Source organism: Molothrus aeneus, chromosome Z (assembly GCF_037042795.1).
Source record: "Molothrus aeneus isolate 106 chromosome Z, BPBGC_Maene_1.0, whole genome shotgun sequence".
NCBI classification, from domain to species: domain Eukaryota; kingdom Metazoa; phylum Chordata; class Aves; order Passeriformes; family Icteridae; genus Molothrus; species Molothrus aeneus.
In genome coordinates this window covers 63,241,254-63,264,658 of record NC_089680.1, presented here as the reverse complement: position 1 = coordinate 63,264,658, position 23,405 = coordinate 63,241,254, and the positions used below count along the sequence as shown (strand labels likewise).

General features: G+C 39.4%; 1 protein-coding gene across 2 annotated transcripts in view; it reads left to right on the top strand.

Moving 5' to 3' along the window:
- Window positions 1-8,495, top strand: part of ST8SIA4 (ST8 alpha-N-acetyl-neuraminide alpha-2,8-sialyltransferase 4) — a 54,544-nt gene extending 46,049 nt beyond the window's left edge. For both annotated transcript variants that reach the window (XM_066569392.1, XM_066569393.1), the window contains one exon: window positions 3,705-8,495. In XM_066569392.1, the coding sequence (XP_066425489.1) occupies window positions 3,705-4,008 (304 nt within the window). In that variant the 3' untranslated portion in view covers window positions 4,009-8,495. The remainder of the gene's footprint in view (window positions 1-3,704) is intronic.
- Window positions 8,496-23,405: the final 14,910 nt, after the last annotated feature.

Here is a 23,405-nt window from a genome sequence, read left to right as displayed (position 1 = left end):
TGGATGTGTGGCCATGACTCACTACCTAATATGTCTGACGTGGGTAAGAAGTTTTGAAGGCAAAGACGCTTAGATTTGGGATGAGGAGCTGAGGTGAAAATAGACAGAATGATAGTAGGAGCACAAGGACTTTTTACAGGAACCAGTACCTGCTCAAATACCCTTTCTTTTCATGGAAGAGGCATTTTTAGTAGTCCCCTGCTGTCATCAGGGTGACCCTTACTGTTGCAGTCTATTATGGGACTTTTTAGTTACCTGTTGCAAACATGGTATTTATTAACAGCAATTTTATAAAATGCAAGTACATGGACCTAAGTACAGATCTGACCTTCCTTTCATTGCAGACAGTTCAACATACTCTATATTTGTGCTGTTTTTCACTTACCCTAGAGATTACTTTTAACTTTTGAGCATAAATTGAAATTCATGGTATCTTGCCAGTGTCTTTACTACATTACCATCAACCATATATTTTAAAGTAATTTGAAGTGAGATCTCTTTAAATTCAAACTACTCAACTTCAAGTCACAGGAATTATAGGAGTAAAGAGTGTTTATGCATTGGCACATTCACTAATCTTCAATAAATTCAGGCTTCAGGCCCCACAAAAGAGTTGTTTTAGCATGAGGTATCAAGAAAATGAGTAGTGGTGCACTGTGTGGCCAGTTACAGACTTCATAGTGATGACTGTTTTTTCACATGGTGAGATCCACCTAGTCCTGTCAGTTAAGTTGATGCTGTATCCAGCTGGAAAATCAGGAATTGGTCATAGCTGAAAATCTAGAGATATGAGAAACAAGAGAAATTCTCATTCAATTCTATAGTTAGTTGCTTCCTTCATGATGTAATCTTAGTTAAACAGAAAATGAGTGCATCCCAGAAAAGTTTATGGGGAGAGTATATGTATGCTTTAAACTAAAGCAATAATAAAACTCCAGAAACTAAAAACAGGTACAAAGATGCTTATTGCTTAAAGCATCTATAACTTCGATCACCCCTAATCAGCCTTAACTCAGAGATTAGAATAGGTACCTGAGCGACTGAAAAGTTGGCACATATCTTTCAGATCAAAAAGACTACTTGAGATTTGTGTCACCACTTGATAATTCTATTCATTCAAGCAGATGTTGGGAGCCAGGAATTTGCAGAGATAAATGATCTTTAGGAAGCATCAGCCTAGAGCACTGAGTGCCTCCAACTGTTTCATGTGTTGCATTGCTTTTTTTTTTTTTTTAATCTGAAGTATAATTGATCCCAAGTTACAAAATTGTTATAGCAATTACATCAAGGACTATATTTTCAATATATATAAAGAGAGATTATGGGTATCTTTTTGATTTTAAGAAATACCAAATAGTTACACTTCTGATTTGTATAATACCTGAATATAAGAAACAGAAGAGAATATATGTTTTTATACTCTTAAATTCTAAGAGGGTCTTCATTGCATCTTATTCCTTCATTACATACTTATTTCTGCACAGAAATGCTTAAGATATAGTGCCCTTTTCATATTTACCTGCTTACTAATTGAATTTTCTGCTATGAGCATCCTATTCCTGGAAGATTGAAATTCAGCTGGAATGATAGTGGTACCCTGTAGTACCAGATGCATCAGTTTTGACTGCTCTTTGGCTAGAAACACTAATGTTAGATGGATGATTGCATGAGACTAAAGTACCAACTTCTCAAGAGACAGCTACTTTTAGCACTGGATCTCACCATGTGAAAAAACAGTCATCACTATGAAGTCTGTAACTGGCCACACAGTGCACCACTACTCATTTTCTTGATACCTCATGCTAAAACAACTATTTTAGCACTGTGAAGTGCTAAAAGTGTTCCGATTTCTTTCTCCAGCAACTTTTCCATAAATAAACATTTATTTTCTAGAATGGAGTCTCTCATTTCTTTTGTCTTAGAGTTGCAGTTTATTAGAGTTTATTAGAAAACTGCTTAGCATGTTATGTCTAAAAAATGGCGTTTATGAAGACAATAAAAAATTATATATGCATGTGTCATTTGTAGATGTACCCATTCCCAATTGCATTCACCCCTTAAATATGCTTTTGACTGTCCTGTTTTTACAGCCAAGTGAAATTCTCCCTATGGTGTCTTTGGAGAAGCAGTTACTCAGCTCAGAACTGTTTTCTGCTTGCAGGGTCCTTCAGCTTTCAAAAACTAAACTTCAGTATAATGCAAACAAACAAACCAAATTTTTAAAAAGCCAACAGCAACAGAACAAAGAAAATCAAAGAACCCACCAAAAATGCCAAATTAGCTTTCACATGCGTACCTATCTATGATTCAAAGCTATGGTTTTGGCAAAGAATGAAACTGAAAAGGCCAGTTTCAATGGGATGGTTAATTTAAATGTTGCATATTAACTGTTGCTTTTAACATACTTTAAGCTTTGATTAAAGGCATAGTTTTGCTGTCCTGTCTCATACTGGAGGAGGTGGGACATTCCTTCTACTACATCATTAGTGCCTTTATAGCACTCTGGATGTATAATTTTAAGTTTCAGCCTTATTGAAATCCCATTTAAAACAAGGCTAACTCTGGTCTGGTGAGGCTTTTCTCACTTGATCTTTTTCCTAGACTGTGGTAGATTCACAGCAATTCACAGTCTATAACTAAGAGTACAGTGCCACACTGCAATGTTTTACATTTGTGTGCTAATGCTAAGTCATACTTACTTCCCTTACTTGCAGTCACACAATTCCACAGTCCAGTCAGTACAGCTGTGTGCTTTGCTGTTTGTCCAAGTTAAAAGAATGACCAGGTTTAAGAATCTAAGTGGCCTTTTTCATTTTCATTAAGTTCTAGTGTACTTTCTATTGAATCAGACCTGGGAGAAGTGTCTTGCCAGCAATAGCTGGCACTATTTTGATGACGTTCTAATTTTAAAGGTTAGAGATGTAGAACAGTGTTGGTGACAGACTTTGAGGGTACTAACATGAGCTATGTGCTGGAATCCAGCTATGTTTCCATTTGTGTCTTTGAAAACTCTCTGGTGCTTTTAAAGCCATAAGCAGACTTCTTGGTACTGGCTCAGGAAAACTGTCCTGTAGCCTCAGTTAGACCACTGAATGTTTGAGTACAAAACAAAGCCTTTTAAAAATCAGTAGCATTAAGGTTTTGCTTATCTGGAGACTGCCTTTAACAACAGGTAGTTTTATGTGTTTAATCACAAGGAAGTAAACCGAGCTTCTCTTTTACTGACGTCTGAAAGTTACATTCTTAACTTAGGTGTATCATTTCCATTTGCTTTATATTTAGATAAGCAATCTATGAAGTGACCACCAGACCAATCAAATATTCAACATAGGGCTCACTTGATCACATGAACTGGATACCACAACAGGTCAGATTTTTTATAGCAAGAGACTGTTCCCTGATCCAGCTGAGGAGGTTAACTACAGTCTTCTAGCTTCTGCAGACATGATGTTGTGTTGGAATTAAAGCCTGAACTAAGTCTCTTAGTTGGCCAGGTTTTTTCCAGCACTGTGCTAAGGTTTCCCTTTACCTCTAGGAGGAATAAAGGTGCACCAGAACAGTGTCATTATGATCTCAGTTTAGAGAAAAGGAGACTTTCACCTTTTCATAGTGTAAAATGAACGCATAGTAGATAAAATAAGTTCACAGAATTTATTCACGTGAAGTTGTATGAGTTTGTTAATGCACTTTTTCTTTCTTTCCAGCTATTGGCTGACAAACAAGGTGCACATTAAACGACCCAGCACTGGTCTTCTCATGTATACGCTTGCCACCAGATTTTGTGATGAAATTCACCTGTACGGATTTTGGCCATTCCCAAAGGATTTACTTGGAAAACCAGTCAAGTATCACTACTATGATGATCTGAAGTATCGGTACTTTTCTAATGCCAGTCCTCATAGGATGCCATTAGAGTTTAAAACATTGTATGTGTTACATAATAGAGGAGCACTTAAATTGACAACAGGGAAATGCATACAGCAATATAGCACTAGTATTGTACAATAAATACAGAATACACACCTCATCATAAAGATCATAAAGATCATGTGAAATGGCAATGGGACCACAGTGGGGATTTGTTTCGATACTCACTAAGTCATTGGAAGAACATGTTATATCAGAAGTACATAACCAGCTATTATACCTGTAAAGTGCTATATATAACTAAGCTATCCTGACTGCAAGGGTTCAAGTGCCACTTTCACTAAAAAGAAAGCTTGAATGTATGCTCAGTAGTGTTTACAGGATGCAGTGACACATTCATCATGAATTAAAGAAGAAAAAGAGCCTGCCAATTTGCAGCTGTGGTCAGACAGCCCACACAAGAATACCCAGTGATGGAATATTTACTTGAGTAAATAAATCAGGCTTCGGCAGAAAATATCATGATGGATTTGATCAGAGAAAGTGAAGTCTGTAAGATCAAAAAAATCAGTAAATGCCTTCAATCAGAGAACTGTTTCTGATATTGTATTATAACCTCAGCTTTTGTTGCTGTTTTTATTGCGGTTGGTTGGCTTTTGTTGCTTTTAAGTTTTGGAGCCCTTACCAGATTTCAAGGATGTTATGAGTAATTACATTTTTTATCTTATGGAATTGTCTTAAGGAATAAAGATTTGTAAGCATAGGAGGGTGGAGTGGAACATCAAATATTTTACCAAGTGTTATTGTGTTGCATCCTGCTGTCACACAGTCCTCAACATCCCAATTGTTTTTCTAGATACTGTTGTCAGTACCCATTATATGAAACCACACAGATGCCATTTTGATCTGACTTATAAGTTTTTCTCTCCTGTACAGATTTGAAGACATTCAAGAGGGTACCCTTGTTTTCAGTGCCAAAGATTACTTTTATACACATTTTTCCCTTATCTTGGAGAAATTGTGTGGATTTATGTTTCTTTGCTGCTTAAAGGAACATATGCTTTGTTATTTATATTTTTTAACCATCTCAAATCAAAAGTCTTTTATAGACTTCACATATAGAATTCTTCAGAAAAACTGCAGGAGTAAAGAAATTATTTGATGTATTCAAATACATATGTGTGTGTGTATATATATATATGTATATATATATGTGTGTATATATATATATATACATATATGTATGTATATAGTTTTATTCTTGGTGGAAGGAAAAAGTCTAAAGAAACTCAGGTGACAGTGGAACTAAAGGGAAAAAAACCCACCTATCCAATTAATGGGAAAAGATGTAGATCATACAGTTCTTTTAAACTTCTAATGCTATTAAATGATCTCTTTATTTAATATACCTCTTGTATAATTTAGATGTTCTGATGTGTAACTGACTGAAATAGCACATTATCTCACAGCTGGTTTTTTGATCATCAGTCTTGTTTATCCAAAATCACAAGAGTTCTTTCACTTCCTTCTTTCCAAAAAAAGAAAACAAGAAATTACAGGAGTATAGGAGAGGGTGTAGTGTCAGTATGGCATACATTAAGAAACAAAACTTGTTATCCTATCATGTATTTTAGTGCTAAAGGAGCACATACATAGGTAACATTATGGTTTCATATCTTTCCTGTTATGCTTGGTTAAGGAGTAGGAATGCAGGCATAATGTATGGATATTTTCTTGTTATATTTTCAGAGCTACATTAGGTCCTGATCTCCAAATATGATATTCAGCATATCTACTGAATTTTTAATTAGTTTGAGCAATTTTATATGTTTTACCAATCTCACAGACATTTATTAGCTGAAAATGCTCTTTATTACCCATTTTCTTAAGTTCATGTATTTATGCATGATTGGAGATCTGGGATTATTGGTAGCTAAATCAGTGCCTTGCAGTCAAATATTACAGGAAGTAGAAAGTCAGTTTTGTTATATATAAGATACAGTAACATCTTTCCCTATTCACCAGACTCTTGTACTTAGGACAGTTTACTCTGGCCACATGCTAATGTGCAATAAGTGGTCCTAACATGAAACTCACTGAAACCAAGGCATCATGAGGAAGTAAACAGCCATGCAGACTGGAATGTGTTTAATTTGATGTTTATAAACCAGAGGGTGCTATTTGTTCACTATGTACACCTTCATTTTGATACATGGTTATTTCTTCAGTTAAGGTAAGCATATTCTTGTTCTTGCTGTTAAGGTTTTGCTACTGTTGATCTTCTAAAGCATATTTCATATACATTGACAAAATTGCTATTGAAATAAAGAATTCACAGATTGCTAGTCTCTCAGAGGCTCAGAGAAACATCTGCTCAACTTTATCTTCTGGGAGTGTCTTTTCTTCTCTCTAGTGTCAGGCCATTGACAAACCTCATGCTCAAGTAGTCTAAAATATTAACTGACAGGTAATTTTGTTCACCTGTGGAAGGTTTGAGTATGCCAATTGATTATGTGTACCCATTATGACAGCAAAATGGGTACTCTCGCATTCCTTGGCAGTAAAAAAAAATGCTTGTGCAAATGAATACATGAAAAGAGTATCATGTAAATAGAAAGATAGGTGAGAGAATTTGCATTTAAAAGTCAGCAGAGAAATTAAACCTTGGCCTAAGCCTTGGTTTTGCATGCATCACATTTGATTTTCTGTAAGTGAAGCTAACTTTAGTACGAAAGCCATGCAGTCCAGATTTTTACCCTATCACTAAATTTCTCTGACTTGGTTTGGCACAAGACATGACAGTAGTACCTGCTTCAAAGACAAGAGAGTTTTCCCGTACCTCCTCAAAACTGGGCCTTAACCTCATGTTCTGCAGGCTTTCTACCTTCAGTACTACACTCTTGTACATTGTGAGCCATAAGCTCAGGGCACTCAGCTGTCATCCACACTCATCCTTCTCACAGCACTCTCCCTTTAAACCAGCACCTAGGTGTGTCTCCTTTCCAAAACCATGGGACTCCACACCAGTACACCTCTTCTCTCACCTGCCTCACTTTATCCTGAGCTGAGGTGTGATGACTGAGGGGTGGGTCTCAAACTATTCTCTGAGGTAGTTGTCGTCTGACTGTGTTGGTTTTTACAAAAACTAGGGGTCATTTTAGGCTTGTTCTTGTATAAGACCTGTGTCCAAGTGGAGCCCAAAGATTCTGGATGGCTCTTTGGTGTGTGGTTTGATGTTTCAAAAACAAATTGTTTTGAGATGGTTTGTGACCACCAGTTACTGTTTAGTCTAAGGTGACCTGAGGTGAGACATGCCCAGGACTTTCCTTGTTGTTTACATTCTACAGCTGGGAAGCTGTAGCAATGGATTCATTGCAGACACCCTTCTTATCTTTCCCTTATATTTCCTGGGGTCTTGGAGCATTTCTGTTAAGGCACCCCAGAAGCTAAATGGAAAAACAGATTACTTCCCTAAAGGTGACCCAGGACATTGCAGCAAAGTCTTAACTGCTCTTTAGAGACTTTGAGGTGGAATGGATTTCACTTTGCAGTCCTTTACTGGTTAGCAGTCAACAGCTTAAGCCTTCATTGCTGCCTTGGGTGATTTATGTTGTTTTATCTATATTCACACCTCTGCTGCCATCAGCGCAGAGCAGATAATCAATTTATATTATAATTACCACTTTTATAATCCAATACTATCAATAATTAAAACAAAGTAGTAGGATAAAAAGAAAGATCCCTCATGTATCTGCCCTGGTGAGGAACAACTGAAATGCCAATCAGTTGGGTTCAGAGTGTTCCTCAAATTTATCCTCTCATCAGCTATATCAGTTTCCTGCTGTAGTTCCTAAATGTACATTAAAAATAAGAACTGGAAATTAAATCAAAACAGCAGACTGCATCTGTTTTTCCAAAGGTTATGGCAGCTTTGCATTAAACAACTTGATTTCATTCAGATAAATTGATTGTAAATTGTTTGTTAAGATACATGTTAATGTTTCTGTGACAGTCCTTCATATTTCATACAAATAATAGATAAGTGTTTGATTGTTAACTTTCCAGCTTTGGGACAGTTCTCTTCCACAGCTCTGAGCCACTCTCCCGATATAAGATCTACTGAACCTTTCAAATCTGAGTCTGATGTGTAGTAATGACTATCATTCTTTTGTTAGACAATATAAGCAACATGTTTGAGGTCAGTACTTTTTCTCTAATTGCAATTTGAAGAAAAACAGGTGCAGGTTCAGTACCTTTTTAAGTGATTGATCTAGCAAAGTGCTAAGCACTCTTTGCAGTGACTTTCCTGGGAGAGACATGTCCAGGATTTACATGGGGATCTAGATTAGCATATTTCGGGATAGAGCTCTGAAATTGCACATTATTTATTTTTAAGAGCACTGTTACTTTGTGCAAGGAAAAGCACAATTGTTATAAATGTAGATAAAGGAGAGTACTATTGCTACTGAGTGTATGTCATAAAATTTTTGTGGTTTAAAGTATTGATACATATTCTTTCAGAATTGCCATGTTTGACACTGTTATTTCTTATTTCAAGTACAGCTATGGGGATTGTTTTTTATTTGTATAACTGAAAAATAAAAAAGTTCCTTTCATGTTTTCTGCTATATTCTGTTCCATATTTCTTTGTTACACAGTTATGGTAATTTAATCAATCTTGTGCTAATTGTAAGAATCTATGGAAGAAGAATGTCTGCTCCTTCAGGTGTCTGATCAGGGACTTTCTCAACACAAAAGGGGATATTAAGAAAAGAAGGAAGCCATAAAAAGGAACAGAGAGACACAAACTTGTCTGACCAATAAGGGAGGCAGAGATAAGAACTAAAACTGATGAGTCACACAAAATTGTAAGGGTCAAGTGTAGGATTTTTTATTCCAGTATGATTTTCTGATCAAGGACCTTGTCAAATGGGATTCTAAGGAGAAGGGGGAACCAAAGTATGTGGAGACCCAAACCTGACAGGAAATCATAATGGAGACAACGAGAAGAAGCCAACCTCATCAGTCACACTGAACAGCTATCAATAAACTGTGGGCAAATGGTACTTTGCTACTGATAAGAATGCAGTCCTGGGGGTTCAGAATGTTGGAGGGGAGTTGGTCGGTCTTTATAAATTGGGCAGTGTTTAGGGGAGGAAGAAAAGAAAGAGGAACAGACAGAAAAGGGGCCAGTCGCTTGTAAACCATGGCAGGTCAGTATGCTTGTCTGGCAGACTCCTAAGGCTGATTGGCCCAGTCTATCTTAAGTCCATTAAATCTTCTCTTACCTCCTTCTCTGTGTCATCTCACTGTCTGTCCTATGTATGTGCATGCTGGAAGGACTCAGTGCCAGATAGTGGGGGACTGTTGTGAGAGAATTGGGTGCCAGCTGCTGGAGTGCTGATGAGGGATGTAGATTCCCCTGGCTTGTGGTGTTAGTTGCTGGAGTGAGTGGTGGGAGTCTCAGTCACTCTTTACAACTACTGGAATGAAGGGCTTTATGCCAGGCGGGTTTGCATTGGATATTAGGGAAAATTTCTTCACTGAAAAGGTAGTTAGGCATTTAAACAGCCTGCCCAGGGATATGGTGGAGTCAGACCTGAGGGACGTGCTGTAGTGGTGGATTTGGCAGTGCTGAGTTAACAGTTTTCCTCAGTGATTTTAGACATCTTTTCCAACCTTAATGGTTCTGTGATTCAGTGTCAGCACTGTAGCAAGTAGTGTTGACTAACCTCCTTTAGGGGGAAGGGAATGCTGGGTGTTAACAAAACCAGCTGCTTGGCAGGCTCTGCATGAGTGAGGCAAATGATCACCGCTGGTTGCTGCAATAGAACCACAGGTCACATTCTATCTGTGTGGTGCCAGCTGCTGAGATGAAATATCTGTGTTCTCCCTAAACCTGGTGTTGATAGGGTGCATGTAGCCATCACCAGCCAGCTTCCATCTGGACCAGCCAGCAGGCTGAGGACACATGGGTGTGATGAGGGGGTCTGGGATTGGGGCAGGGGCGCCAGGCAAGCAGAGGTGTCCCCATGAACATGCGTATGTTCATGAGCCTGGAGAGTGTTCCCGGCGTGTTGCACTTGGGACCTTCTGCCTGCCAGCCCAGGAGGAAGAGCAGGGAGCTGTGGGGTATTGTGCAGGGCCAGTGTGAGTGACCAGCTATGTTGGTGTCCTCTGGGTGTCATGAGAATATGTCCTCAGCTTCACTCCTGTGTGTGCTTGAAAATGGAAAAAACACTGCCCTCAGTCTGGACACAGACTCTGGGCCCCCAGGCACTGGATATCAGCGAGGCAGGAGAGGTCCCGGCCCAAATGCCCCACTAATAGACTCTATTATAAAATGTTGGAAGCAATTCACAGGAGAGCAAAACTGGATCAGTGAGATCTAGATTTAAACTCTATATGCACTTTAGATTTTTAGATAAAGTGGAAAAAATGGAAAAAAAATTTGCTCAGTGATTATGAAGGAACATAGAAATCATAGATAATACTGCAAGTACAATACAGTATATTTAAAGCCTATGAAATCCATCCCTACAAATAACAGATTAAAACAATAACAGATTTCTAAACCTTTACCAGACATGTTGCAAAAGGTAATACACACCTCCATTCTGGTTATAGATACTAGAAAATATCCCCAACTTTTTCTGTAATGAGTTGGATATTTCTATGCTGTTATTGCAGTTTCCGTTTTCATACGCTGTTGGAGCTTATGTGTCTTTGAAAATCCTATGACTGTGTTCTTTTTCATTACGTGGACATAAAAGAGGCCAAATTTTCCCGAATTACACTTAAGGCTCTGTAATATTAATTAGATTATTTTAAATTGCTATCCATTCTTATTGGTCTTTTGGGTGCTTACTACAGCAAAAATACAAGCATATAATTGTCATGGCGGGTGGTTGTCCAGAGTGCCACAACATTCCCAAAGAAGAGTCTTGAAAAAGGCACCTTGGGGGCACAGGCAGGTCTGTGCTCACATCAAGTGATTCAGCTCTTCGGTGATCTTGGCGACACAGAAGGAGAGACGGGGTCTGTGTGTGGGGTTCCAAGGAGAGCCTTTATTCAGCTTCTTCCTCGAAGAGTCCAGTGACAAAAAAGCCACTCAGAGCAGGGAAAGAAGGGGTTTATATAGGGATCTCAGGGGGCGGGACAGAATACCAGGGCCAATGGGATGAGGGCACAGGGGTGGAGTGGGGGGAAGTGCCAGTGGGGTAGAAGAAATCACCATACAACTGCAAAGGACTCTGGGGGCAATTTTCTTGCTCTCCCTAACCAAAGGGTTGTGGCTCAGGTGTTGGCCCTCCAGGGGAAGGCAGCAGGCTTTCCCTTTACCAGTTCTCCGGCCCCCACGTATAATTGATAGTAAGTAATTGCATTCATGGAAAATTACTGCGCTGTAATGAAGACCTGCTTACACTGGCACTGTTCAGCCCTACTTTCTTCTGCCACTTCTGCAAGTGGCTTCATGAACCTCTCCTTTCTGTATTCATTTTATGCCTTATCTCCTGCTTGTTCCTTATATCCCCAAATAAAGGCATAAATCAATGAGACATTTTCACCCTTTTTTTACTGCAAAACGTTAAAGCTTTTTGATGAGATTCAAGTGCTGCCTTAAGGAACATGATTGGTAAGATGAAAAACTGCTTTTCAGAGGAGTCCTCCCAGAAGGAGTAATGAAAAAGCAGGTAATTTCCACTTCTGGTTAAGTTGTCCAGGTGGTAACAGAGCTAGCCAACTGCACACGTAGCTGATCACCAGAGTAGCACTGAACAACTGGTTGGAAGGAGACCTCTGAAGATCCTTTAGTCCAACCCCATTGCCAGAACAAGTTCACCCAACGATCAGGTGACTTCGGAATATTTCCAGAGATGGATCCTCTGCAGCCTCTCTGTGCAGTTCATTCCAATCCTCTATCTAACTCAAAGCTATTCCTCATACTGAGATGGAACTTCTGTGGTCAAGTTTATTCTGTTTCCCCTTGCAGAGGCTTTGGTCCCAAACAAAAAGAATACTTCTTTCCTGGAAACTAAAATGTATTCCAAGGGAAGTGCAATGAGAAACATAAAATGACAAAAAGGAACAAGAAGGAGTTGTTGTTTGAGTCTCAGTGCTCTTCTATTGTTTTCGAGCAAACAGCTGCAAGATCAGAAGCCAACACGGATATTTCCATGGTTCATCTTTCGGTGCTTCTGACTTGATTTTCCTCTGTATGTTTCATCTATGTAGAAAGAAAAAGAGTGAGCCTTGCCATCCAACTCTCTTTTCTGCCTATTTACATCAAATTTGCTTTTGCTAATAAGTTTGATGGTGATTCTTTAGGCAACCTAAACCACTCATTGACAACATACTGTGACAATTATGTTAATCTGTAAATAATATACAGTGAATAATCAATCATGTGTATACTGAAGTAAAAATTCAACTCCTGACTTTAAGCACAGTCTCCATCTAAGGGACAATAAAAGATATTCCTGGAATGCCCCTGCAAAAAAAAAAACAACCCTGTTGACTCACAAGGATGCTATCAAGGAATGAGGACCCAAACAAATGTAAAGCAGGAGAAGTTACTAGTTCCAGTGACAGAATGGGCATGGACAGTCAGCCAAGGCTGCCTGATAATATATTCTGTACATGAAACAAACCCTTCCAAATAGTCACCATCCTTATGTGATATGTATCTCCAAAATACTTTTAAGAGATGTAGGATTTTTGTAGTAGGTCTTCTTGCCTCAAATCAGTAAACAATCGGTCAACTTCTGAAGTTATGATAAAGTTCACAAAGTGTTCACACGCTCACAAAGTGTTTTGCTAATACAGAAGTGATGAAATGGGCTACTTCCCTGGATGGCAGGAGATAGTCAAGGGCAAGCATCTTTTCTCAAAAAGTACATCCTAAAAAAAAAACTTTTTGATGAATTAGCTGTGCTGTTCAGATAGTATTCCTAGGACTTTTGCTTCCTTATTGGCTCATGAATATTCTCAGTAACTTCTTTTCCTTTTAGAGATTGACAGCTGCTATTAAAGAAAGTAATTAGGCAACTTACCTGCCTTCAGTCACTATCACATTTCTCAGGCTTACTTTCATGACTCAATAGCTGTTCTGGGTCATTCAGATCCTTTTTTCCAGTGCTTCCACATTGCACTAACAAGAAAATATTTCAGGTCTTATATGTTCAAGAACATTGTCTGAGCAGCCCATTCACATGTTTTGCCTTATAATCCTCTGACTGAAGAAAAGCAAGAATCAAAGTGAAGGTTAATGACATTATAAGAGTATGAAAATAGCAAGAAAAAGAAAAAGAAAAAGAAAAAGAAAAAGAAAAAGAAAAAGAAAAAGAAAAAGAAAAAGAAAAAGAAAAAGAAAAAGAAAAAAACAAACAAACAAAAAAACCAGATGCTTTCAAATATCTCTCCTGAATCTCCACCTGCATGGCATTCACCCTTTCCTCTCCAGGGCTGCCCACTTGTTCTCCAAGCTCTCTGTTCTTCCTTTTGCTGAAACATTAGCAAGTGCAAGCTGAGTCCTAAATCTGTGTGTGGAGGGAGACTTTGAAGCCTGAGGCAGTATTATGTGGCAATGCACCAACCTGGAGGAAGAACAGATATTGTGGTAAGGTGCTCCACATGGATGAATTGCTTCTTTAAGAAGAAAGAAGGAGTTGTCTGGGAAATGGATTATGGTAATGCTTTTTGTTCTGCTTCTACAGCACACAGAAAAGGTTGTGTGTGCAAGCAGTATTCAGTGCTGTAATGGCTCTAATTGTTTATCAAGCAAGTCAATGTGTAAAGCCTGATTTTACAGTTATGTTCTGAAGTAACCTCAGCTCCTCTCATGCCAGCTGTATCACTGCTTTTCCACCTTCCATCTTTACACTTCCAGTGTCTTCTAGAGCTCTCTCACTGAGCTGCTTCCTCTTCCAATGATCCTATATCCCTGCTGCATTCACTGTTGTAGAATGGGAAAGAAGTATCTGTTCCACAAAGACAGGAGAAGCTCATAAGCCAGGCAGCCATGCAAGCACTAATATGCCCATGCCAATAAATCTAAATACCATTTAGGGGACTGAGGGAGTGCAGAATGTTGCTGCTGAGAGAGTGCAGAATGCTAATTGTCTGTTCTGCAGAAGTAGAAATTGACTTTCCTCTTTCTCTCCTCCTTGTAACTTACTTCTTTCCAAAAATTCCTAAGAATTTAAAACGTCTAAGTCAGCTACTCTTCTAACAAATAAGGCTGAATTTGATCAAGGGATATGGAATCAGAGAATAATTTAACTTGGAAGGGGTCTCTTGACATCATCAAGTCCATCTCCCGCTGCTTGAGCTGATTCAGATAGAGCAGTTTGCCTAGGACCATTTTATGTTTTGAAACCCTCCAATGATGAAGACGCCACAACCTCCTTGGGCAGCCTGGTCCTTTATTTCACCACTCTCACAGTAAAAACAAAAAAACAAAACAAAACAAAACAAAAAACCCAAAACCAAAACAAAACAAAAAACCCCCAAAACAACATTATCTTCTGTTTATATGGTATTTCCAGTTTTTAATTTGCACCTTTTCCCTCTTGTGTGGTCAAAATGCACTACTGAGAAGAATGTGGCTCCCTGAGGAGCCTTCTGCAGAAAGAACAGTTCCAGTTCTTTCATACAAAAAATGTATGAAATTTTCCTCATGCAAAAAATGCTTTGGACCCTTAGATTTCTTCATGGACCTGTGCAGAACTAATTTGCTAAGTTATTAGGATGGACTGACAGTTTAATTTAAAGTTTATTGCCTTAGAAAACCAAGATAAAATTAGCTGTACCTAAAGATAAAAGTATGTGACTGTAAATAGAAAGATGCCTGAACAGAATTGTTTATGTTGTCAATGAGATAAACCCTATTTCCTGGTCTTGCTGCTACTGCTAGTATTTGTAATTGAATTACAAATTTGTATTAGTAATTGAACAACCTCCCTGTTGTATTGGTTGAGATATAAAGGCAGATGAGTAGTAATCCAGACCATATTCTCCCCCTTTCATTTTCAGTAGCTTCTTGCTGGAGCATGTGATGAATGTTTGGAAAGATAATGTGTAATTCTGACAGGGAAAGTGACTTGCTTCACAGAAACAATTTGAAAGTTACTATGTAGTCCAGGAAAATTTTTTTCTTAAATTCTTGTGACTGACTTGGGTCAGATTATATTTTATAGCTTTAATGTGGCTTCTGTCTTGAGCAGATCTCTAGGTAACTATGATGAAGTAAGTGATTCCAGATACACTTGCATATTGTTTATTTTCATACTTTGGACAAGGTTTCAATTAATGGAAAATATATTTAAAACATACATCCATATGTCTTTGAGCTTTATTTTTAGAGCTAAATAGACTAATATGTCTGGAAGCTGGCTTGAAGGCAATTGCTTATACTGAAAAAATATAATTATCTCGATTTTAATCAATGTGCTGTTGAAACCAGTTATATGGAGAAGATAAATTTTTGGTTTGGACACCAGTGGTTCTCTAAAAACTGGTAAGAAAAAATCTACACTCTCTTTATCTGAATAGCATGCAGAATTTGCATATGCATCTGAAATTATTTTGCATAGAAATAGTTTGTATGAGGTATTTTTATCTTTAGTTGCTTGACTTTTTCTTAACCACTTGTCTTGGTTTGAAAGAGAGATCTGCCAAGGAAGGCAGGAAACCTCTCTTGGAATGGAGAATATGACCCCCTTTCCTCCAAATTTTTATAACTTTAAAATTAAGGGGTTTACAGGCAAAGATATGAAAAAAGGAAATAACCATCCTTTACTAGAATATATATGTGTATAACAAGGCAAACAAACAACAACAACAGCAGCAACAACAAACAGAAAAATCAGAGACCCAACAATAGCTTTCTGTCGGCTGTCAGGCAATTTCCCCCTTGGTGCAGTTCCGCTCACAGCCGGCAGGGGCGCTGGCGGCTCCCCAGCTAGTCCGGACGGGTGCAGTGATTCCCCCGCGGCTGCAGGTGGCGATCTACCGCGAGTTTCAAACGTCTCTCTCACATGGTAATGGCCGACACAGCTGGCAGAAGGGATGGAGAAGGAGCTTCCTTTATGAACCCCAAGGGGCAGCTGACCATGGTGCCCATCTGGATAGCAAAAGGAGCTGTTGCAGGGAAGCAGGAAGCTGTAATGGCAGGAAGGAGCAAAGTCCCGAAGTGGTAGATGAGACGTATCAGAAACTCTGCAGCTGTAGCTGGAACTGTAGCTGTAGCAATAGGCAGGGAGGGGGTGAAGGGCTACAGTGAAACAAAAAAGCCCTGGCGCAGTGGCAGAGGTAGGGGGCAGACTAGCAGCAGCAGCCTGGCTCCTACACACGACAGGGAGAGGCTCCCTGGAAGGGGGAAAGGGCTGGGGGATCCTGGGGTTTCCCCTGAGGCACCTGAGCAGAATGTGAAGGGTCCTTTGTTTGGTGAGGTAGGGTGTTAATAAGGTCCCAGTGCAAAGGCCACTCTTGAAATAAATAGGGCAGGACATCTTACACCTTTTTAATGCCTTTATTAAAAATCAGCTTGGGTGGGAAGAACTGATGAGGCGCGTTCACGCTGCTGCTGCTTCCTGGAGTGGCATGGAGGAGAAGTGCAGCTTTGTCTGCTGGTCTAGCAGGCAGAGCTGGGGCTTCTGTCCTGATGAGAGCACCAGGAGAATCCCCCTTTTTTGGTTTGACATTTGATATCTTCTTTCTAGCTGACTTTAAGGTTAGGGTGAAAGGTTAAAAGGGTCTCAGTGGACACTGGATTCTGTTCCTCACATCTAGACATCACTTCAATCTCTTAATTCTGTGTTGGCTCATTGTTTTTAGGGGTTTTTGCTAGGTTTGGTGAGGGGTTTCTTCATTTGCATACCAACCCCGATGTCCCCTCCTCTTCACCCTCCGGGGTGCCATCCTCCAGGAAGCAGCAGGGTGTTACTTGACAAAAAGGGGAATTTCTAACCATCAACAACAGGTAGTTAACGAAAAACTATTAACAACAGGCGATTACAACAACAAACTCCACCCTGGCAGCAACTGGCTCAACCTGTGAACTCTGCAACCTTTTAAAAAATGGGTAACTTTTCTACTCATAACAACTCTTATGAGCAGAACTCCACTCATGGTAGAAGAAAGGCAGCAGGAGACAGAATACCGCGGTGGTGGCGAATTCTTCCCACAGCAACTGCTGGCCCTTTCCTCCTCCAAATGCCGAGAGTGCAAGAGAGCAAAGAGCTGCACCCAGCCCCCTTTTCCCCAGCCCAGTTCTCACAATATTTCTGCCCGCTATCTCTGCCCCTCCACAAGAAACCGGTCTGTGAGATGGGACCACAGGGGGGAAGGGGCAGAGATGCCCTGGGAGGAGACTTCAGCCTGACTGTCAATCAGCCATGGTCCACTCCCCGATTCTAGAAGGTTCTCCGCTCTTCCTTTCCCGGTTGGGTCTCCTCATAGGACAACCCTCGCCCCCCTCTCTCATTGGTGTACCCCTCATCACCCCACCTCAACTCATCCCCTGACTCCCCTTCCCATTGAATACATGTATCCTGACCCCGCCTACCTTTCCCCAGTTATAAACCCTGGCCCCACCCTTGTTCCGGGCTCTGCCACTGCCTCCCTTCAGCAGTGGTTGTGTTCCTGCCCCTCTCCTTGCCCTCGCCTTACCTGGACCCTCCCACCTTCCTGCAATAAACCCTGTTGGACCTATAGCCGTGTTCAGAGCCTTCCTTCATTGTCTGGCCGTGCGTACATCTTGTCTTCCGGCCCTGAGAGCAAGGTGGGCTGGGGGAGCTGGTCACCCAGACCAAGAGGAGACCGCTCTCGACCACACCAGCCCAGGAACAACACCATGATCCCACACTGCCCTAGCTAAGAGAACAGCCAGCTGCACCCTTCCTGTGGCAACATCTTTTGTCTTTCTTAAGTACTCAGTTGTTATTGTCTCTTAGCAACATAATGGGAAAAAAACATTCCCATAAGAGAAATAAACAAAAGGGAAAAGTCCTAAACTCCAGCACTAGAATACCTCATAGTTTTGGTAGATTTCAGTTTTGGTAATTTCAGTTTCAGTTCACCTGCTGCTGTAATGAAAGTCAACAGAAAGTCACCAAAGAGTTAATGCAAGCATCCTTCTGTTTTTATATAGTGCACATCTAAAGGTGATCACTAAGCAGAGGATCTAATCTGCTATAACAACAGTAACAGTTAATTAAAATTTATAACGGAAATTTTTAAGATGGTGCTCATGGGCTCTTATTTCATCATGTAGGTTGTTTTGTTGTTTGGTTCTTTTTTAAGAAAATACAGTACTGTTTTAATGAAGGTGTTCTCTTTGTTTGCTAGCTGTTAAAAATAGGTTAGAAACTGTTGTAAAATAGCTGATAATTGTTAAGCATGTACTGTTAGTTTGGTTATGGTAAAAGGGGTTTAAAAGGGTAGATGTAAGAAATACGGTACTGAACATACCATATTACATCTAAGTAAAGTGCACCACCCCCAAACAAAACGAGCCAGTCTGGACAGAACTGTAATGGGCCAATCAAGCGCATCAAAACTTCATGCAAATGAAGGATCCAAAAAAAACCAATCCAAACAGACAAAAAAACAGGATAAAAAGGGGACTTCTGACTCACTGAGTCTGTGCTGTTCCATCTGGGACATTGGTGACATTGCTACATCGCTGCCCTAGAGACCCAGCACTGGCATTGCAGCATCCTCAACTGGAATGCTCCTGCTCTGCCCGTGGGCCCCCATGCTTTAGGCCTTCCTTTTTGTCATAATAAATGCTGAAATCACTTTAGTACTTGGAGCATGCTCTCGTTTTTAACACTAGATTCTTTGGTAATTATTATAGAACAACAAGATTTATATCCTATGTATACCTACAATTAAGAAAACAATTGGCAGAAAATTTCTAAGCTGGGAAAACACCTGTGCTCAGCCAACCTTCTGTCACAAGACAATCATTTCATCCTCACTAGGTCACCTATCCACCTCACTAGGCAGGAGAGCATAGAAACAAAAACTGTGTAACCTGAGGGGAAGAAGTCAGTAACTGTAAAAAATGCATCATTAGTTATAGTATGTATACAGTTTCCTTTTTGCAGGCCAAAATCCTGAAAAGAAAGGTCAAACAGGCAGGCAATGTGAAAGAACTAGTAGAAGATCTACAAAAAAATGACTCAGCTCTATTTATCACAGTCTTCAGACTTCACAGGAGGTTCTATTACCCTCTGGCTGAATACAGTATAGCAGGAATGTCTGGAAACAGTCTCTGACTTGCAGTGGCATTGTTCTGCTTGGATGTTGAAGGGAAGAATACAGGTTCTAATTGAAGCCAATTCTTCTTGAGCTGCTCTGACAAAGTAGTAAATATTTTACAGAACAGAGCAAATAAATCATACAGATAGGTATTTACTTAATTTATTAAGTATAGTTAAATTTCTGACCTCCCAAAGTAGATTAAAGCACTTCATGCAATGAAGTTGATCATTAAGGTTTTAAAGCAAGCTTCTAATTTGACAATGGCAAAAGCTCTTATTTTTGAATGTTGAATAACTTATAAATTAGGAATGATCCATAATACATGTGACTTCAGACCAAGCTCATTAATAATGTCGGTAAATATCAGAACAAAGGATTTTTCCCTTGCCTATGGTTGATGTCACTGCTGTGGCTGATGATGCAACTGACAAAAAAGTCTTCTGAATGCTTTTTCTTCTCCTTCTCTTATAATGGAGACACAATTTAAAGCGAAAAGGACTCCAGATAGAAAATAGGTGAGTATTATACAGACAACAGAGCAAGAACCTCATTGGGTAAATGTGTTTACTTTTCTCTGTGCATGAGACCAGCTTACTTTCTCAGAATGGTGACCAAGCAGTGATGCTTGACATGGGACATGAGTAGCTATACATATTTACAACACTTTTAATAGAAGAATAAAGCCTCTGTTTCCTAGAAAAGGAATTCTGGAATAATGACTGAAACCACTGGTAGAAATAAGTATATGAAGGGAAACTTAGTCCAGGAGAGTGATGAGTGGTAATGTTGTGATGGACAAATTACAAGGACCATAAACACAGCAAGAGGGAAAAGAAAAAGTTTAGAGAGCTGATGTTAATGGTGTGATCCTGCTGCTCTTGCCATGTAAGTAAAGTGCACTCAGTTGTGCCCATATCCCCTTTCAGCACCAGGGACAGGTGCTGTTGCTATTGTTTGAGCCTCCTTTCATTGATAAGACAAGGGCCACTTTTGAAACTGCTGGTGGTAAGTTTTGGTCTGAATAGATTTGGGGGGGCAGAGGAAAGTGAAAGAGGACTGGCTTTTTAAAGTGTTTCTGGGGAAATCCATCTGGGTGAGTTTGTTTCAGATTGGCAGCACAATAAAATCATTAACTTTATTGAAGTTGTTTGAATCTTAATTTAACTTTATTGAAGTTGTTTGAATCTTAAACTGTTTGAATGAGATTCATCACTTCTGAAGCCTTGTAAACATGTATTTTATAGGCATTTATAAACATTTACCTTCAGTTTACTGATCCTTGAAAGCTTATGCCAGTTAGAACTCATAATGTCACACAGATCTATTGAAAGGAAAGAGTGACTTTCAAGGAAAGAAAAGAAAGTGAAACACTTTCTTTCACTATGCCATGGCTAACATTGACAAAGTACATGGATTATTCATTCAATCTATTTCTTACATTGCCACATGTTGTCAGACATTACTTTTTTTTTTTCCTTTTCTTTCTTTTTCGTGTAATATGCCATTTAGGCTTAATCAACCTCTGGAATTAAAACTAAATAAATTATTGAGAAGACACCTCTGGGTCGTTGCTAATTGCTAATCAGACCCTCCTCTTACTTTAAAGGCTTTCCTGCAGCAGGCCAGAAATTACAATTTAGAGACAGCTGATAGTTAGATTGATGATGTGTAGGTTAAACAGCAAAAAACTGTGGAAGCGCTTCTGCTTTCTACCAATAAGAAAAGACAGCAGGATGCAGAAATAATCAAGAGATGGTAACATCTCATATATATACATCCATGGGAAAAGTGACAGGAGTTAAAGATGCCAAAAAAGTCTTTGAAAGGAACCAGTGGCCAGAACTGAAAACTGATAAATGTTAGCAGGAAATGAGTGATGCCATTTTAGCTGTGAGGCTGTTTAAGTAGTCTGACATACACTAGAAATTAATAATTGTGGTAGGTGGGAAAACAAAACCTTTCTAGAGGAAGTACCCTCCTGAATATAGTAGAAAGAATAAAAGAAAGCAGAGTCTAAAAGCCCAAAAGCCTTTGCCTTACTTTTTTATACTTTTTGTTTTACAGAAATGAGTCCACTACTTCCTTAGTTTAAAGAGGTAAAAAGTTTCTGCTTGGAGTGCTGTATGAATGTGTGAGTTGATTAAGGGATGCCTTAGATAGCTGAGTCTGGAGAAAAAGGCATTATGAAGGTAGAATTAACTTTGGGAGATTATTGTTTGCAAAAGAACCAGGTAAGCCATCAGCACTGCTCCCACCCTTGCCAGCACAGGCAGGATCTGTGTGGGATCTTTGTACACTGACTTGAAGAACAGGAGATGATGTGCTGAAGCTGTTTATATTACCAGAATACAGACAAGACCTTTGAGCTGAAAAGAAGCTCTTATTCTTGAGGAAAACTTGTATTTCTGTGGCAGTCTGACAGGAAATAAATGTGATAGAAAATCAGTCTTACTCCCCTAGGTACTTTCTAAGCAGATCCTGTATACAATGAAATAATGATGGGTAGGTCTCACTTCTACAATGTACCCTGCACTGATGTTTTACAAGAATTTCTACAGTGCTTAAAAGCTTTCACCACCAAAGGGGTTAAATTTGTAATATGGAAAAGGTTCATGACAGGAATGAACTGCCCTAATACACAGGCTGGAAATACAGGACACTTGAAGAATGACATAATTGCAGCCCACTTTCTATGTACCCAGAATCCAAGCCAAATTCCAGCCTAAACATATTTTACTGCATCTTTTATTGCAGCTTAAATCTATTGCTACACCAATATCTTCTGCCTCTTAGGAGAATTCATTAACTTTTTATTGACATGCTAACAAAACTAAAGATATTATAGATGAGTAATGAGATGATTGGCTCGCACAATTAAGGGATGAATATAATGTGTATGTTAAGAGAATTTTTATTGATATATGGCTATGTTATTGTGATTTTTTGTTTGGATGTTGTTTGTTCTCCCCAATAGTCCTCTTCCCCCCACCCTGCTCCTTCATATGGTTGCCAAGAGACAGCCTTGGTAGTCAAGACATGTAGAAGGATGTACCTGTGCTTCTTGCATGGGGCATTTGGGAGGAGGGAAGACTTATTACTAGGAGGCATGGCGTGACAACACCTGCCCTCCAATCAGATTGCAAGAAAGTAGCCTCCACCAATAAACAGTAAAGAAGAGTTGTCTGACAGACTTTGGGAGAGCCAGGGTTGGCTGAGGCAAGCCTCAGGGGTATAAAAGGTGGAGCAGCCATTTTGTAAATGAGCTTGTGGCTGCTGGGTCACCAACTCCCAGCGCATGCTGTCCTTTTTCCTTATTCAGTCATGGCTGTATTTTGTTAAGGTTTTTAATAAACCTTTGAAATTTTTCAAAAGTGAGTGTCTTTTCTCATAAAACATATTTTGATCTTCTGCAAACTCCTATTTAGCTCAAAATATGGGCAAGACAATCTTTCATAGGTCTGTGTTCTCAGGCAATGTGTCACAGAAGAAGTCTGATGAAAGTTTCAGTACAAAGCAACTGTAGATGAAGAAAAGATTCTCCAAAAAGAGGACTTTATCTGAAACAGATACACTCAGTTATTTTATGATACACTCATTTATTTGATGATAAAATTGACATATGCTGAGTAAGATCCCATTGCCCACAAGGAATTACATTATCTTGTGAAGAAACATGACACACAATCAATACAAAATATATTAACTCTGGGTAAAGATAGTTGATATTTGGAAATGATGTACTCAAGGGATGGTGGCATTGTTTTTAACAATGATACCAGAAAGAAACAAGAATACTCTCACAGCACAGGACCCAGAATGAACCACCAACTCTATATATTTCATCAGCAGAAAAATGCCACTTTGGAGAAGGGAGACTTTTAATAGTGACACTGTGACATGATTCTAAGCAAAGTCTTGAGAACCTAAAGAACTCTTAATTTATGAACTGAAATGTCTAAAAATCACATGCTTCATCCTAAATGAGGACCTTTAAGCCCTCATTTGCCCTGGACCTTTACCGTTCTTATTTTTCAGCATTCAGATAGATACCAAAAATTACCAATCTGAATATTTTAAGCTGTCATTAACACATTGTCCCAGTATGAGCTCAGCTGCAGGACAAAGCATCTCCAGAGCTGCTTAAGCAGTGTGTGTCGTGTTTGTTAAGCAGTGGTAGATTCAAACTGTCAGAAGGGAGGTGCAACTAGTTGGTTTTGGGTGGAGAATATTTTGATTTTTAGACATTAAATGAAAGTCCTGCATTTCTG